Source organism: Physeter macrocephalus, chromosome 3, assembly GCF_002837175.3.
Source record: "Physeter macrocephalus isolate SW-GA chromosome 3, ASM283717v5, whole genome shotgun sequence".
NCBI classification, from domain to species: Eukaryota; Metazoa; Chordata; class Mammalia; order Artiodactyla; family Physeteridae; genus Physeter; species Physeter macrocephalus.
Window position 1 is genome coordinate 17,934,666 of NC_041216.1, and position 16,508 is coordinate 17,951,173.

A 16,508-nucleotide genomic window follows, 5' to 3' on the forward strand; every position below is an offset into this window, starting at 1 on the left:
CTCCGCAACGGAAGAGGCCACAACAGAGGGAGGCCCACATACCACAAAAAAAAAAAAAAAAAAGAAAAAAAAAAAAAGAAAATGGGTTTGGCTGCTCTGGGTTATGAGACCTGGGTCATTCAGAGGAGTCAGAACTATGCTTATACTCGTTGTTTCTAGATTATCAGTAAAATGAAAGCCCTAAATTATGAAAACCCTAGTGTAGCCAGATTACTGGGAACATGCCTGAGGCTCCTCAGAGGTCAGAGACCCCAGTTTGAGGCCCCTTGGCCTTCAAGGTCAAGTTGCAGCACCTTGGCCTGGGACCAAGTGCTGCACATTGTACGGCTAGTCCTCCTTTGCAGAGGTTTCCTCCTCATCACTCCCCTACCCGATACCAAATACAGGAGCTTCTCCACGGCCAGCCTTTGATCCCGTCTCTGCTCAAAATGACCCCCTTACAGTTTTCAGACTATTTTGCTTTTTAAAGGTTTTAAAACATTGTGCGGGTTATACATGTTAACTATAGGAAAATCAGAAAATGCAGGTATAGGAAAATAAAAAAATAAAAATAATCAGTGATCTCATCACAGAGAAATAATCATGATTAACTGACTTTTTGCTATACATACGCTTTAAACTTTAGTTTTCCACGTGCATATATTTATATTAACAAAATACAGTGAGTGTGATTTTTCAAATGAAGTCTCATAAGTAAAGAAAAACCGAGAGAGTACCATAACATGTACTCCTCACAACCGAGTCTTGACAAAACTTAACACTTTTAGCATATTTGCTTCAGCTCCTTAAAAAAACAAAACAAAACCTGACAGATGTAGCTGAAGCACCCTCTACCCCTGACCTAGTGCTCTTTGGCAATGCCTCCCCTGCCTCCTCCTACCAGAGTCAATCTCTCTTACAAATTTGGGGTTTAGCTTTCCCATCCATGCTCTGGATATTGTTAAACTTCAAATGAATTGCATTGTTGTGCATATATCCTTCTGCAATCTGCCTTTGGGTCTGACACTATGTCCTACAGGTGCGTTCGCGTTGATGCACGTCACCTAGTTTGTTCATTCACACTGCCATTCACAATTCCGTGGAATGAATGGACCACAGTTTCCTTACCAATTCCACTGATAATTGATTGTGCAGACTGTGCTACAGAACACCTTGGTATGTACAGTCTTCTTGTGTTGGCAACATGAATTTCTCTGGGATCAATACCCAAGACAGAATTGCTGAGTTGTAGGGCACATGCAATATCATAACCTTCCTTTTTCGTAATTCATTCACAATTCATGAACATTTTTCCATTTCAATACCTATCCCACATCAATATATTTTGTTTGTTTGGTTTGGTTTTTATAAAATTATTAATTTATTTTTGGCTGCTTTGGGTCTTCGTTGCTGTGCGCGAGCTCTCTCTAGTTGCAGTGAGCAGGGGCTACTCTTCACTGTGGTGCACGGGCTTCTCGTTGTGGTGGCTTCTCTTGCTGTGGAGCACGGGCTCTAGGCTCGCAGGCTTCAGTAGTTGTGGCATGTGGGCTCAGTAGTTGTGGCTCGTGGGCTCTAGAGCACAGGCTTAGTAGTTGTGGCGCACAGGCTTAGTTGCTCTGCGGCATGTGGGATCTTCCCGGACCAGGGCTCGAACCTGTGTCCCCTGCGCTGGCAGGAGGATTCTTAACCACTGCGCCACCAGGGAAGTCCTAATATATTTTTTACAGCTATAGAAATTCTGCCCCAAATTTCTCAACATAATCAAGATAGGCATAATTAGTTTCTATTAAAATCTACTCTGTGAGGGAGTATCTCTGCAGCTATATTTTTGTGCATATCTTTAATTATTTCTGTAGGAGGAATGCATAAAGGTAGAACTTCTGGGTCAAAAGGGATATGTATTTTCAAGACCAACTTCCCTGAGAATTCTTGAACCAACTGCTCCTTCCACCAGCTCCCACCTCCTACAAGGGTACGAGGGCCTGTTTCCCCTAAATCTGGCCCACTCACACCCTTAAAGCTTTTGCCTCTGGAAATATTGTCCTTACACCTTCACCTCTCCTGCCGCTTCTCCTCCTCCCTCAGCCAAAATCTGGCCTGTGGACTTTCAAAGCCCTTAAGAACCCTTGTATAACATTCATCACTTTCTCATTTCCTCCACAGCTATTTTGGTGTGTGATTTATCTTTGCTCCAGATATAAATATTTTAGTATCAGGAATTCTATTTTCTTCAATGTTATTCTTTCATAATTTATACACCTCCAAGTAACATATACAACATCTATAGCAAACTACACATGCAGACTGTTAAAAAATATATGGAGTTCTGGAAAATATTTGATTAAAATATTCTAAGTCAGTGAAGTTACTGCATTTCCATTCCATTTCACCCAACTGACATTTGTTGAGAAAGCTCTCCAGGATAGGAGCTGTGCCAGGCCCCAGGGAACCAGAGGCAAACAGGCCCTGGTCCCTGTCCTCCAGGAGTTCACAGTCAATTAAATGTTGCCCTGAGCATCCTCTCATGCAAGGCAAAAAGGGAAACATGATGTATTATCTCCAACTCACGATTAAACAACAAAGGCTATTTCAGCTGTGAAAGACCCTTTACCCTGGTGTTAAAGTACAAGAAGGATTTTTCACATAAGTGCTGCTATATGGACCTATGTTTTGAACAATCTCTTTAGCAGTCTTTTAGAGACAACGCAGAGATGCTCTGCTCCCTGTGGATTTAATTCCTCCATCATACGTCAGAGAGGCAAGGACATACTATTAAGACATCATTCAGGGGCTTTCCTGGTGGCGCAGTGGTTAAGAATCCACCTGCCGATGCAGGGGACATGGGTTCGAGCCCTGATCCGGGAAGATCGCACATGCCGCAGAGCAACTAAGCCCGTGTGCCACAACTACTGAGCCTGCATTCTAGAGCCCGCGAGCCACAACTACTGAAGCCCACGCGCCTAGAGCCTGTGCTCCACAACAAGAGAAGCCACCACAATGAGAAGCCCGCGCACCGCAACGAAGAGTAGCCCCGGCTCCCCGCAACTAGAGAAAGCCCTCGTGCAGCAGCGAAGACCCAACGCAGCCAAAAATAAGTAAATAAACAAAGATTAAAAAAAAAAAGAAAGACATCATTCAGTAAGGGTCCTTCTGGGGGGTGGGGTCGGGGTTCCACCAATGTAGCATGGGTATAAAGTGGCTTAATATCTGCTGGCTTAATGTCAACCCCAGAGGAGGACAGCCACTGGGTGACTGGCACAGTGTTAGACGCCTCGTAGGGGTCTAACCGCACGCCAGTTCAGCCAGCATTTGTTTACTCACTTATTTAACTGACTGTTTACTATGTGCCAGGCGTTCAGGCTAAATCCTGGGGACATTTTGGTAAATAAAAGACATGTTGCCACCTCATACACTGCTGGTGGGAATGTAAAATGATATGGCCACTTTGGAAAAGAGTTTGACAGTCTCTGAGGAAGTTGAACATACACTCACCATGAAACCCAGCAATTCCATTCATAGGTATCCAGGCATTTACTCCAGCAAAATGAAAATGTGTGTCCACACAAAGACTTGTAGGCAAATGTTCATATCAGCATTATTCTATAGAGAAAACTGGAAGCAATCCAAAACTGAAAAGGCGAATGGATAAACAAAATGTAGCACAACCATGTTAGGGAATACTACTCAGCAATAAAAAGAAACAAACTTCCAATACTCGCAATACGGATGAAGCTCAGACTGCATGCTCAGTGAAAGAAGCCAGACACAGAAGGTCTCATATAATACTGATTCCATTTATGTGACATTCCCAAAAAAGGCAAAACTGGAGAGACAGAAAGCAGATCGGTGATTGCCTGGCAATGAGGGTAAAAGCAGGGATTAACTGCAAACAGGTCTGAGGGATCTTTGGGGGGTGATGAAAGTTCCAAAACTGGATTGTGGTGATGGTCATGCAGTTCTGCGAATTTACTAAAAATCATGGAATTATACACTTAAAATGGGTGAGTTTTGTGGCATGTCTTGTAAAGAGACATGACAAAACAAAAAAGACACAGGCCTTACATTTATGGGTTTTATCATCTAATTAGGGAGAGGGTAATCAAGCACCTAAGTATAGAATAATAAAGTCTGTCAAATAGAAGGAAGGAAATACAGTGGGTGCAGTGACAGAGAATAAAAAGGGGAAGCTCCTTGGAGACGTGGCCAGGGAAAGCCTATCTGAAGGGGTGTCATTTGGATGGAGACCTACAAGGAGGAGAGATGGGAAGGGCACTCCAGGAGAGGGAACGGCATGGTCAAAGTCAGGGTTGGAAGCCCATGAGCTATACTTTTATGCATATTTTGTAGTGCTTCAAAGAGGCGCCCCGACCTACTAACCACATGGCACATGAGTGATGGGGCAGGTGTTTAAAACAAGGTCTGCTTGTGCCTTAAGTTGGTATCAGTCCTCCTGCCAGTTTGTTCCTGCAGCTGATGCAACTGCCCCAGTCACACACAAGCTGCCCAGCATGTCCACACTGGCCTGCCGCTGCCCAGGGTTTGGGGCATAGTGGGTAGTGGAGGTGTCTGGCCACATGCTAGGCAAGGAGACGGCCAAGGTATGTGTGACCTCATGCTGCCCCAGCACCTGCTTCCCAAACTGTGAGTCACGGGGCAGGGGTGACTGCAGGGTCCCCCTTGACAGACTCCGCCCGGACTCAGGCAGTCTAGAGGGCCAGGGGAGCTATAGGCTCCAAGTGGACCTGCCTGCCGGCACCTCCTCTCCATATCCAGACCTAATGCCCCTGAGGGCAGACCTGGATTCAAACTGCCACAGTGGCACTTCTGAGCTGTGTGACCTTGGACTTCACTGAGCCTTGCTCTCCTCCTTTGCAGGATGAGGACGTTGGGCTATGGGAAAGAGCAGATCTGGGATTAGAACCCACATCCGCTTGGTTCTGAAGCCCTGGTTTCTCCGCCATGCCAGATGGAATGGCTTCTTGCAACGGGCCTCACTGAGGGGCTAGTTGGGTGTTCTCAGCCCTGACCGTGCAATCAGATCACTGGGGAGTTTGATGAACTTTGGGATCCACCCTCAGGGATCAGGTTTAATTGACCTGAGGTGGGGCCCAGGTGCCAGTACATTTTAAAAGCTCTCCAGATAATTCAAATAAATAGGCTGCCAGGGTTGAGAATCACTGATCCAACTCCTTCATTTTCTTTCCTTTTTTAAACCCCTTCATTTTAGAGATGAGGTGACTGATGCCCAGAGATTCTGAGTGACTGGCCCCATCCCCAAGGTCCTCCAGCCATTTGAAGCTGAGCTGGAGTCTTTGAATTCTCCCCTATGTGTGAAAGAACTACAGTGAGGACATATAAAGCCTCAGTAAAGAGCAGGAGCTTTGTAATCAGATAGAGGTGGGTTCAATTCCAAGTTGTCACTTACCTACACACTGTGTGACCTGGGGCAAGTCACTTCACCTCTCTGACCCTCAGGAACTTCCTCTGTGAAAATAGGGGTTATGTGAAGTCTAAACCAGATAGTGTATGCCGAGAGGAGGTGCTCGTTAATCAGGTGGCATCCCCTGGAAGAGACCTTCAGTACAGTTCGATAGACATGTATTGAGCACCAGCTATAGGCTGGTGCCTGTTTCTGGGGCTACAGAGCTGGGATCAGACAGGGGAGACCAACAGAGGGAACACGGGAAACAGACTGGGCTAGACAGAGTGGAGGGGCTGTGTTAGCAGTAACATAGGCTGTGGGAGCACAGACGTGGGAGCCCTAATCAGACTTGAGATGGGGCAGGGGTGTAGGGTATGGGGGTGGCTCCATCAAAGGCCTCTTTCCTAGTACCCTGGGTTTGGGGAAGTGAATGTTCATTGAAATAACTACTTTATGTTAAGTCTTTTGCTTTTGCCTACTCATCTAATCTTCAAAACACCCCTTTAGGATCGGTAACATCACTCGCATTTTAGAGATGAGGTTCAGAGAAGTATGGAACCTTGGCCAAGGTCCCTCAGCTGAGGTCAGAATCCACTCAAGGAGTCTGACTCCAGAGTGGAAGCTCATCCCATGGTCCCCAGCCCTAGTCATATGGGGTCTTTTGGGGGGTCTTAGTCTACCATCCTTGGTTCTGACTGGCTGGGCAGCCCCTGGGGAGTTGCCCCCTGAGTCAGTGGGGCTGAGCAGCTGGTCTTCTTCAAGGGCACCTGGCTCGATGCTTTTCTCCTACCTTCACCTGCACCCCCAGCCCAAAGTCAAAGACACCCAGGAGTGGGAAACAGCAGCTCCCTGGGAAAGCTCCTGAGAACACAAATATTCAGCCCTTAGGATAAAAGACACCTCCCTGAGCGGCAAGGCCTGGCCTGGCTCTACCACTCCCAGCCCCAGCTCACCCACTGTCCTCACTGCTCTAAGCACTCCAGCCACTGGCGCCGTCTTCCTGTCCTCCTGCACCCTTCCCACTTCCGGGTCTTTGCACAGGTCGCTCCTACTGCCTGAGCCCTCTTCCCTTCTCTCTGGGTGTGTGACCCCATCCTTCACACTCCGCTACTCCCCCTCTAGCGCCCCCGACCTCCCCGCCATGTGGAGTATCTCCAGCACCAAGCACCTATTCCCCATGTGACCAATCATATTTGCTAAGATGGTCTTGACGTCCTCTCCCTCCTGCCTGATCCACCTTCTCCCACCTTGGCCCAGTCCAGTCCTATGCCCTATCCCACTTCTCTAGGATCTGACTCTCTCCAGTTGTCAACCAACAAATTCACATTACAGAATGTTTTTGTTTATGATCAAAATCTCCTCCATTTACAAAAATTCAGTGGAGCAGCTGCTCGGTGGCAAAGCAAACATTACAAAACATGGATTTAAAAGAGAGATTGAAAGCCACTAGAAAGAGATAGGGAGAAATCTATCAGGCTTCTGCACCAAATTAGTAACTGAGGTTCAATATATAACTTACCTAAGAGCTTCCTAGCAGCCAAAGCAAAAGGGGAAATATACTGGGTTAGAGTAGTCTGGTTCTGGGGTGACTTGGTCCCTTGAAAAAACACATCCTTACTCCTCCCACTGAGAGGGGCTGTATATAGAAGAGCTGCTATTGGCAGGGAAGGCCTTTGAGCCTATGCCCCTCAAATGCTCTTTCAAAGCTCAGGCTGCACTGTTCTTACCTCCTTGGTCCCTGCTCTAGCCTCTCCCATCTTTTCCCACCCAGCAATCTCTGCCCTTTCTCTCCTAGCTCGTTTCTTTCCCCTCCCTCCTCCTGTTACTTGGAGGGAGTGGTTTTCCATTCTCTCTGCACTCCTGTCCCTGCTGGCAGTCTCAGTGCTTGTCCCAGCTAATTCTCAGGCATTTCATCTGCTTCACTGCTCCAGTCTGGCCTACTTTCCCCGGCTCTGGGCTCCACAAAAGTAGTGGGTTTCCCATCAGCAGAGGTGTTCAGACTTGGGCCATGTGACCTCTGTGGGGGAAGCAGCAGAGAAGATTTATAAATGGAAAGAGGGACTAGAATAGATGACTTTTCACATCTCTTTCAGGTCCAGCCCTCAAGGTCTGTGACTCTGTGCCTGGGTGACCGAGATGTAGCCCAGATCCCCACCCCAGCTCCGGCTCCTGTATGGTCCTTCAGAGAAAATACAGTTGAGTTCAAAGCCCATGACACAACTTAAAAGATACCTTACTCTAGATTAGTGATCAGGTCCCACTCAGCTTCAGGTTCTTAACGTAGAAAACAGGGGTAATACTGACCGCAGGGAATTGTGGGGTCAACGACAGTGCATGCCTAACTTTTATTTATGTGTATTCCTGCCCAATCACAAGCAGAAAGGGGTTTGAAGCTCCTTAACAAATAAACACACAAATAACAACAACAACAAAAACTAAGCAACTACATACCAGACGATTAAAATAATGGAAAAATTATCTCATCCCAGCTCCCCCACTTGCTGGCTGTGTGACCTTGGGCAAGTTGTTTCACCTCTCTGAGCCTCAGCTTCCTCATTTGTAAAATGAGATAATAGTAGTACCTGCCCCCATTGGGGTATTATAGAATTAAATAAAGTAATATGGAAGAATATCTAGCACAATGCCTGGCATATAGTAAATACATTTTAGCAATTATTAATATTATGTATTCTCATTTTTTTGTTTATAAAAAAGTAACCTGGGTACAGCTGAGCCACTTTGAGGCCAGTCTCAAGTCACTATTGAATTAGAAAGAAACACCAGTTCCTCCCCTACCCCCCCAGCAACAAAAAATTGAAAGGCAATTTAAAGGGCTTTTTTAAAAAAAATTTATTTTTGGCTGCCTTGGGTCTTTGATGCTGCGCGCAGGCTTTCTGTAGTTGCGGCAAGCGGGGGCTACTTTTCATCGTGGTGCGTGGGCTTCTCATTGCGGTGGCTTCTCTTGTTGCGGAGCACGGGCTCTAGGCGAGCAGGCTTCAGTAGTTGTGGTACACAGGCTCAGGAGCTGTGGCACACAGGCTCAGTAGTTGTGGCGCATGGGCTCAGTAGTTGTGGCATACGGGCTCAGTAGTTGTGGCGCACGGGCTCAGCAGTTGTGGCGCACGGGCTTAATAGCTCCGCGGCATGTGGGGTCTTCCCAGCCCAGGGCTCGAACCCGTGTCCCCTGCATTGGCAGGCGGATTCTTAACCACTGCGCCACCAGGGAAGTCCAAAAGGCAATTAAAATATTTATTTAATTGTTTTGAAAATGTTAAAGGTGATTTTATTCATAATCTCAAAAAAACTTCTTAACATTCCTTTTCCTCTTTCTGTTTCTTTTTCTCGTCTTCCCTCCCACCCTCTGCAGACAGCCTCCAAATCTGTATCCTGAGTCCCTCAAATGCTCTCTCAAAGCTCAGGCTGCACTGTTCTTACCTCCTTGCCCCCTGCTCCAGCCTCTCCCATCTTTTCCCACCCAGCAACCTCTGCCCTTTCTCTCTTAGCTTGTTTCCTTCCCTTCCCTCCTCCTGTTACTCAGATCCACAGAATAAAACCAGGTTGAAGCTACGTAAACTACAGAGTTTTCTTCCTCAAAGGCAGGGAGGAAAGGAGGCTATGAACAGGTGAATAATGTAATGTTCTTCCTCTCACAAAACAGACATACATCTGTTAATACAGCTAAATGCAGAATCTCATCAAGGAGTTAACAGTGGTTGATATTTGAGGAGTAGGATTATGGGGGACTTTTTCCCTATTGTATTCATTTCCATATTGTTTACATTATTTTACAGTGAGCACATATTAATTGCACTTGAAATCAGGGAAAAGGGGGAAAATAGCAGAAAGAGTAAAGCAAAAGCAGGGATAATGTGAGTATCCAAAATATATTCCACTGGTCCTGTATTTAAATCATGCAAAGTGCCAGCTATGGGGCCCAGCACACACTTGATAAATAGCAGCTATTGTTAGTCAAGACCTAATGGACCTCCAATCCCTCATAGAAACTCAAACTGCCCAATTGAAACAGAGTAGCTGGTGGCCCAAGGAGAAAGGGATCAGGCTGGGACATGCCGGTCCCCAGCCCCACCCCAGGCAAACTCTCTGCAGGGTTGTATCAGTCAAGAAATAGTCTGATTGGGTCTGACAAGCTCTGCCTGCTCCTCCCGGACCAGCCTCCTAATGGGCTCTTTCTGATGCTTTCCTGACTATATCCTCCTAGGCTGGTGGGTGGATGTGTGCGATGGGGGGGTCTGTTCCTGGAGAGTCTGGTGATGTCCCCAGCAGCTCTAGACTATAGCTTCAGCTCAGTTATGGAAGACAAAACAAAATAAAAAATTAAATAGTTCTCATAATGAGTCTCATCCTGTCTGCGGGCCTGTGGGCTGTCCAATTTGTCCAGACTCTATCTGACTTGGTACATGGTATCAGCAACTCCCCACTCCCCGCAAAAATCAGTCAACCACTAAGGATTCTTTGGGTACCTACTGTATGCTAGACATTACTGAATGTCTATTCTGTACAAGATGATGACAGAGGCAAAGCAGAGGAAGAAGAATACCAATAAAAACTGTTGCTATTTATTGAAGGCCTATGAAATGTAAGCCTCTCCACAAATTTGGGAGGATTCTTCTTGGACCTTGGTGAGTCCTGAGGTTGGGATGGCTAGAAATCACACCTAGACTCAAATGCCAGGTACCTCTGAGGCCCTCACTCTCCATGGCCTGGCCAGTCAGAGCCCTTGGCCACAGTGATTGGCCAAGGAATGGATACATGTCTCAGTAAGAGCCAATGAGACTTGGTTTGAGGAATGTTGTTGGAACTGTTGAGGAAAGAGTCCCTGTTTCTGTTGCAGCTGCTGAGAGACTAGGATGCCTGGCTGGTGCTGCTGGCAGCCACCCTGTGATCATGAGGAGAGAGCCTGACAGAGAACGAGGCCAGCAGAGAGGGAAACAGTCATGAGAGACCAAGAGAATGACACTGAATGCTGAGAACATCATCTGAGCTCTTCAATGCAGCCGTGACTAAAGCTAGCTCTACTCCTGTACTTTTCAGTTTAAGGGAGTTTTTCTGCCAGTTTGAGCCCTGATGCTCTGACTGTTGTGCCCAGAAACCTGAGTATTTGGAGGAAGCACCTTCACCATCCAGTCTATAGGAGCCTGATAAGGGAAACATGTTTCCTTCCACACAACCATCCAGGTTTCTGTCAGAGAGCACAGCAAGCCCACAAATGTCAACAGAAGCAGCATGATGCCAGCAAAGGACTAAATCCTCTTAGACTGGCTGTGCCACCTTGGGGAGGTCACTTTCCCTCTCTGAACATTAATTTTCCTCACCTGTAACATGGGGCTGGGGTGGTAATCATAGTCTCTATAGAATAGAATTGTTCCTAGAAGACTGTTTGGTGGAGGTGAGTTCTGAGGATCCTCAAGGAGCTGGGGGTTAGGGTCACAGTTAGCAGCAAACCTTCTCACTGTTCTCCCCTGAGCAGCATAAGACCAGGGCCTCTCTCTCCCAGGCAGCCTGGTGGAATGGAAGAGACTCAGCCACAGCACTAGGAGTCCTTCATTCTAGTCCTGGTTCTTCTGCTAGCCCAGGGAGTAGCTCTGGGCAAGCCCCTCCCCTGCCAATGTGCCTCCTTCAGAGGTGAGAAAGCCACGCCCTTTCTCCTCTTTTCTTCACAGAGTCAGGATCATATCATGTTCACTGTTGTATCCCCAATACTCAGCCCAGTTCCTGCCTCGTTGATAGAGCATTCCAGAATGCCCATCGTGTGAGTGAATAAAATGTGGTCAGGATGCCTGACCTTTCTTTTCTTTTTTTGGGAACATGTTGTCGTAGTATAACATATACAGAAAAAGATGCACAGATCCTAAGGCGTCTTCACAAACTGAGCACAGCCCTGTCCCCAGTCCTTCCATCCCAAAACCACCTTACCAGCAGCCAGAAGTCCCCCTGTTGCCCCCTTTCCAGTCATTCCCTCCCCAAAGGCAACACTGGCCAGACTTCTGACAGCATCAAAGTGCTTTGAACTTCATATAAATGGAGCAACGCTTCACATTTTCCAGTGGTTCATAGCTTACAGAGGGCCCATGTGTACATTAACTCATTAAATCTTCACATCAATACTGGGGGGTAGGCAGGAATTACAAATCCTATTTTACAGAGGAGAAAACTGAGGCTCAGAGAGGAGAAGGGAATCCCCCAGAATCACACTGCTGGCAAGTGGAAAGCCAGGATAACTGGTTCCATTTTCGTGTCTCCCTGGATTTCAGAATGTCCCTCCAGGCATCAGGAACGATCACAAATCTGAAACCAGAAATGGTCAGGAATCTGAAACCAGCCCAGGCCTGGGCAGCTGATGGTATAAGTTACCAGTCCTCCAGGATGGAAAGAGGGTCTGGGCATCCAGGTCCAGAGAAGTTCTGGTCACCTTTTGGGCAGGGCCCACCCCTCCTTTCTAGTCTGCGGCACTCAACAAGCTTTGTGAATGCTGACAAGTGGCCTCCTCCCTGTCTCCTTCCCTCCACACTGGAGAATTCAGAGGGCTGTTGAATGGAAACAGGGAGAGTTATTTCCACAGCTCCCTCCCTGCCCTCCAGGTGGCCACACACACTGCCCAGGAGCAGATGGTCCCTTTGTAACCTTGCACTGTGTGCCAAGACCCCTCCTCTGCATGCTCAGAATCACTTTGGGCCAGCTCCTGACCAGGGGTGGCTGCCAGCTGCTCCTACTCCCCCTCCTGGCAGTAGATGCCCTGTCTTCCAGAATCCACCTCTGTCACCTGTGACTGGTAGGCAAGATCCCCCAGGTCTTTCCTTCTGGCCTCATGAACTCCTATACATCCTTCAAAGCCCAAACACCATCTCCTCTGGAATGTCTTTGTCTCTCCTAAACATCCACTTATTACGGTCCCTACATATTAGTTTCTCTTTCTCAACACAACATAGAGATAATCACAAAGTCACATAAACAAAACACACACTTTCACCTCACTCACAATCTTTCTCTCTCTCTTTTTTGCAAACTGGGTTACACACACAGTTGTACCAAATAACAGCCTTGCCCCCCTCATGTGCACATGCTACACCACAAAACCAGAGGGGTTTGGGCTCTACTTGTTTACAGCAGGGACACAAAGTCTTTTTCTACACACCAACGTGCATGCAAAACAGGCCCCAAAAGTACAGATCACACATTCATACAAATACACAGACACACACCTCTTTCACTCAGGCAGTTACACAACCACATGTAGAGACAGTTTCTCCTCTGACATACAAACGTAGAGGCACGGAGAAACATCCATCCTTCTCTCTGCTTCCCTTCTACCTTCTCCTCTCAACCCTCTCTCACTCTTACACACACACACACACACACACACACACACACACGTAAGCAGGCAGTAACAAACTACCAAAATCAGTCAGTCAGTCTCTGCCTTTCCGTCACACATAAACACACAGGCACGCGGGATCCATCCCCCTCTCCGCTTTTCTGTCTCCTCCTCCTCTCTTACACACACACACACACACACACACACACACACACACACACACACAGCCCACATAAACACACACGCGCAGCTGCAGCGCGCTGGGTTACACTCCTTGCTGGCGCCAGGCAGGAGACAAAGGTCGCCGAGGCTCCCGGCGCCGCGCACCTGACACAGCTGAGCCGCTCCCCGGGCTCCGCCAGCCCCGAGCCGGTCTCGGCGAGGTCTGGACCCCGCACCCCGACGCCGGAAACGCTGCCCGTTTCTGCCCTCGGGAGTCCGCACGCCGTCCGAGACCCACCCCCAGTCCCAGCGCGCAGAGGGTTAAGGCGCGAGCGCGGACGGGGGAGGCGGCGCCCGGGCGTGACTGGCTGCGCTGCCCGGGCCCCGCGCCCCGCCATTGGCCCCTCGGTGGGCCCGCCTCCTGGGACTCCGCGCTGGTGCCGCGCTCAGCCTCGCGGCCCCAGCGCGCCGCCGCGCGGCGTCCGAGGAGCGCGGCCGGGAACGGGGAGTAGGGCCCGGGGAGCAGCGCGGGGCCGGAGCGAAGCGCGCGAGCTATGGTGAGTGCTGCGCCCGGCCCGCCTCGACGGTCCCCCGCGGCGGCGCCGGAGTGGGACTCGGGGCCCGCCCGGTTCGCGGGGGCTGGGCGCAGGCAGCAGCCCTGGGAGGGCGTGGAGTCGGGGGGCGCGCGGGCAGGGCTCGGCTCGCCTGGCGGCGCCGCGCTCGGTCCCGTCGGGGGCGGCCGCGCCGAGCTTGGTTCTGGGCGGCTGGACCCGGCCGGGTTTGGAGGGCTTGGGGTGGCCGATTCGGTTCGGGGTCCCTTGGTGCGGTTCTGGGCTGGGGCGTCCGGAAATCCCTGGACCCGGCTGGGCTTGGAGACCCTCGGCTGGTTCCGTAAGGGGGTCGGGGGCAATCTGAAGAGGCTGTATTCGGTAGGACCTGAGTGTCCCGCGCCTCTGAGGTGGTTCCGGGGCTCGGCTTGGGGCATCGTGGGTGGCGGCGCCGAGCGCATTCGTAAGGCTAGGTCGGGCGCCCTGGGACTGTGGATCCAGTATTCCCCTAGGGAGTTGAGAGTGGAGGCTGGGCAGCCAGGTTGACGGCTGTCAGAGTCCTGGGGCCACTTGGGGACCCTAGGCCCAGCGATCTGGTCTCCCCAGCATCTCTCAGTAATGGGTCTTCAGAGGAGGGGGTTGCTGAGACCAGGCACTGACTTGGATGGGCAGTGACACCAGGGAGAAGGGAGCTGGACATGGGGATTTCAGGGGGGTTTCTGAAGCCTCAGGAGAGAAACCCATTTGGTCGGGCCGGAGTTGTGGAGGCTGTGTTAGAGAGGAGGGTTGTCTCTGGAAGGAACGCTAAGACCTTTCAATGTCTCTCTGGGGCCTAGTGATCACCTCTCCATCTTGGGGGCCAAGGCCACCTACTTCTCTGTGGCTTCTTTCCCCAAGGGCAGGCCCCTCTGATTCTCTCTCTAGTCCAGTTCTGTACCCTGCAGAGTGGATACAAGTCACCACGTAGGGCCTGAGGGGGGCACGTGCCAGTGATGGTGGCTGCCAGTCCTGGGGATGCAGCCACCTCCACTTCTCTGTGGCAATGCTGCCAAGCCTGTGGGGACCCGGGTGGGGGCAGGATGGGATCCCCTGTAGACTGACGAGTCCCCCCAGGGGCTCCCCAGGACCAGCCCCTGCTCTGCCCAGGGCTGGAGTGCCCTTACAACATCCCTTTCTTCTTCCCTCCAAGCCAGTCCCCTCTTTTCTCGCTCCACAAGTGTCCGCCTCCCCTGCACCACCTGCCTCTCCGGAGTCAGTAGTAATGCAGGTATGGCTTGACTCCACGCCCAAAGGTGCTTAGAGACCATCTTGCATCCAGCCCACCTCGTGGATCAGGAACCTGCCCCTGGATTGCTCTGCTTGAACAGTTTCAGTGGTAGGGCGCTCACTCCCCGCGGACTGGCACTTGATTTAAGATCTCAGTATATGGGAAATTAAAAGGGTGTCTTTGAGGTCATATCATCCACTTTGCCTCCAAGCCCACCCTGACCTAAGTTACTCAGAAGGAGAACTGTTTTCTCCTTAAAAATCAGTAAAGAAAGAGAGGTCACCTTGCGTTGGTGACACTTTTCAGAGCCTTACAACCTAAGAAGCCTCCCAGCCTGTCAGAGAGACCCCTGACTTTGGCATCAAACAGATTTGGGTTTGAATTCTGGTTCCTCTGCTTCCCCAGAGGGACAAGTTACGTCATGACCTCCCAGTATCAGTTTCTTATCTGTGAAACGAGATGATGGGTCTTATCTCACAGGGATGGTGTACAGATTCGGTGAGATGACCCAGTGAGAGTGCTTTGCTCGAATACAGCTAACTTTCCTTTCTTGTACAACCTTAAGCTCAAGGTGGGAAGTTCTGCCTGACATCTAACCTATTTGCTAAGTCTGGAAGAAGGATTAAAATTTATCATGTTGTGGGGAGAAGAAGGGAAGAGTGATACTTAGAGAATGGGTCATTGGCTCATCTTTTAACAAAGATTTATTGAACACTTACTGTATGCCAAGCCCTGTCTAGGGAGGGAAAAACAGTCATAAACACTGTGTCAGGAGAGCTTCCACCAGTTCATAAATGTCCACGCAATCCTCAGGTTAGGTGGCATATCTTTAGGAGAGGTAGAGAGATCCTGCCAGGTGAGGGCTCCCTTCTGTATGGAGAGGTGAGAGAAAGCTTCACCGAGCAGGTGGCATCTGAGTTGGAAAGAACATCCCAGGTAGGGGAACCTGTGTGAGCAGAGGACCAGAGGTGTGGGAGTACAGGAGAGGCCTGAATGGGGCTTGCCTGACACCTGAGCATCAAAGAGGCAGAAGAGAGGAGAGAGAGTGGGCAAGGGATGTTGATGGGGCTGGATGGCTGGAGGCTTAGGCAGACCAAGGAGCCAGAGCTCCACTGTGGATTGTTGGTCCACTGCATGTGGGTGCAGAGGAGGCTGATGCCAGGCCTCCTTGGCCCCCGTCATTTTGGTTTCCCCTAAACACTAGTCCCTGCACTCATTCCTGAGGTGGGGGTGATTCAAGGCCGCTAGAGTGTTTATTCCTTGGATCTCCTGCTCCATGGGTTTTAAACAATTCAGCGTTCCCTCCATCGTTGCCAAGTTTCCCCTGGCCCCTGGGTTCCTAGTGGGGCTCCTTTGGAGAGTGTGTGGGCTGTTTCCTGTTGTCCTGGCTCAATCTCCCTGATGGTTCCAAGCTCCCCACCCAGGTCTCTAACTCCTTGGCAGGGAGTCAGCGCTGTTCTCAAAGACCTCAAGTAGACCCCCCAGTGCAGGCTTGACATGAGGGTTCTCAGGAGGCTTTTTGTGTCTCCTGTCTCTGGCTGTCCCCATACTGCCCAGCAGCAGGCACAGAGGGGTGAAGGAGATTGCTGCGGGTCACACAGCAAGATAGTACCAGAGCGGGCACAGACCTCCTAGATGTTTGGAGGGTTACCAGACGGACAGGTTGGGGGAAGGAGGCCCAACCTGGCATTGCCAGTCCACTCTTGTGGTGCCTTGAGAATGTTCCTTTACATTCCAAACTAGGGGCTGAGCTCAAAGCCACAGCTAAGGGTTGGGAATCATCTTTACTGTAAGTGG

At 49.9% G+C, this 16,508-nt stretch overlaps 1 protein-coding gene and 1 long non-coding RNA gene across 2 annotated transcripts in view; one reads left to right on the forward strand and one right to left on the reverse strand.

Moving 5' to 3' along the window:
• Positions 1-8,238: 8,238 nt before the first annotated feature.
• On the reverse strand, positions 8,239-13,216 carry LOC129391986 (uncharacterized). The gene is made up of 3 exons (XR_008616927.1): positions 13,062-13,216; positions 10,735-11,946; positions 8,239-8,612 (listed from the first exon to the last, which is right to left on the reverse strand). It is a non-coding gene; the product is annotated as an uncharacterized lncRNA (long non-coding RNA).
• Positions 13,217-13,345: 129 nt separating this feature from the next.
• Positions 13,346-16,508, forward strand: part of ECE1 (endothelin converting enzyme 1) — a 117,391-nt gene continuing 114,228 nt past the window's right edge. Inside the window, exon 1 of the mRNA XM_024125431.3 lies at positions 13,346-13,453. Coding sequence (XP_023981199.1) covers positions 13,451-13,453 — 3 coding nt within the window. The 5' untranslated portion in view covers positions 13,346-13,450. The remainder of the gene's footprint in view (positions 13,454-16,508) is intronic.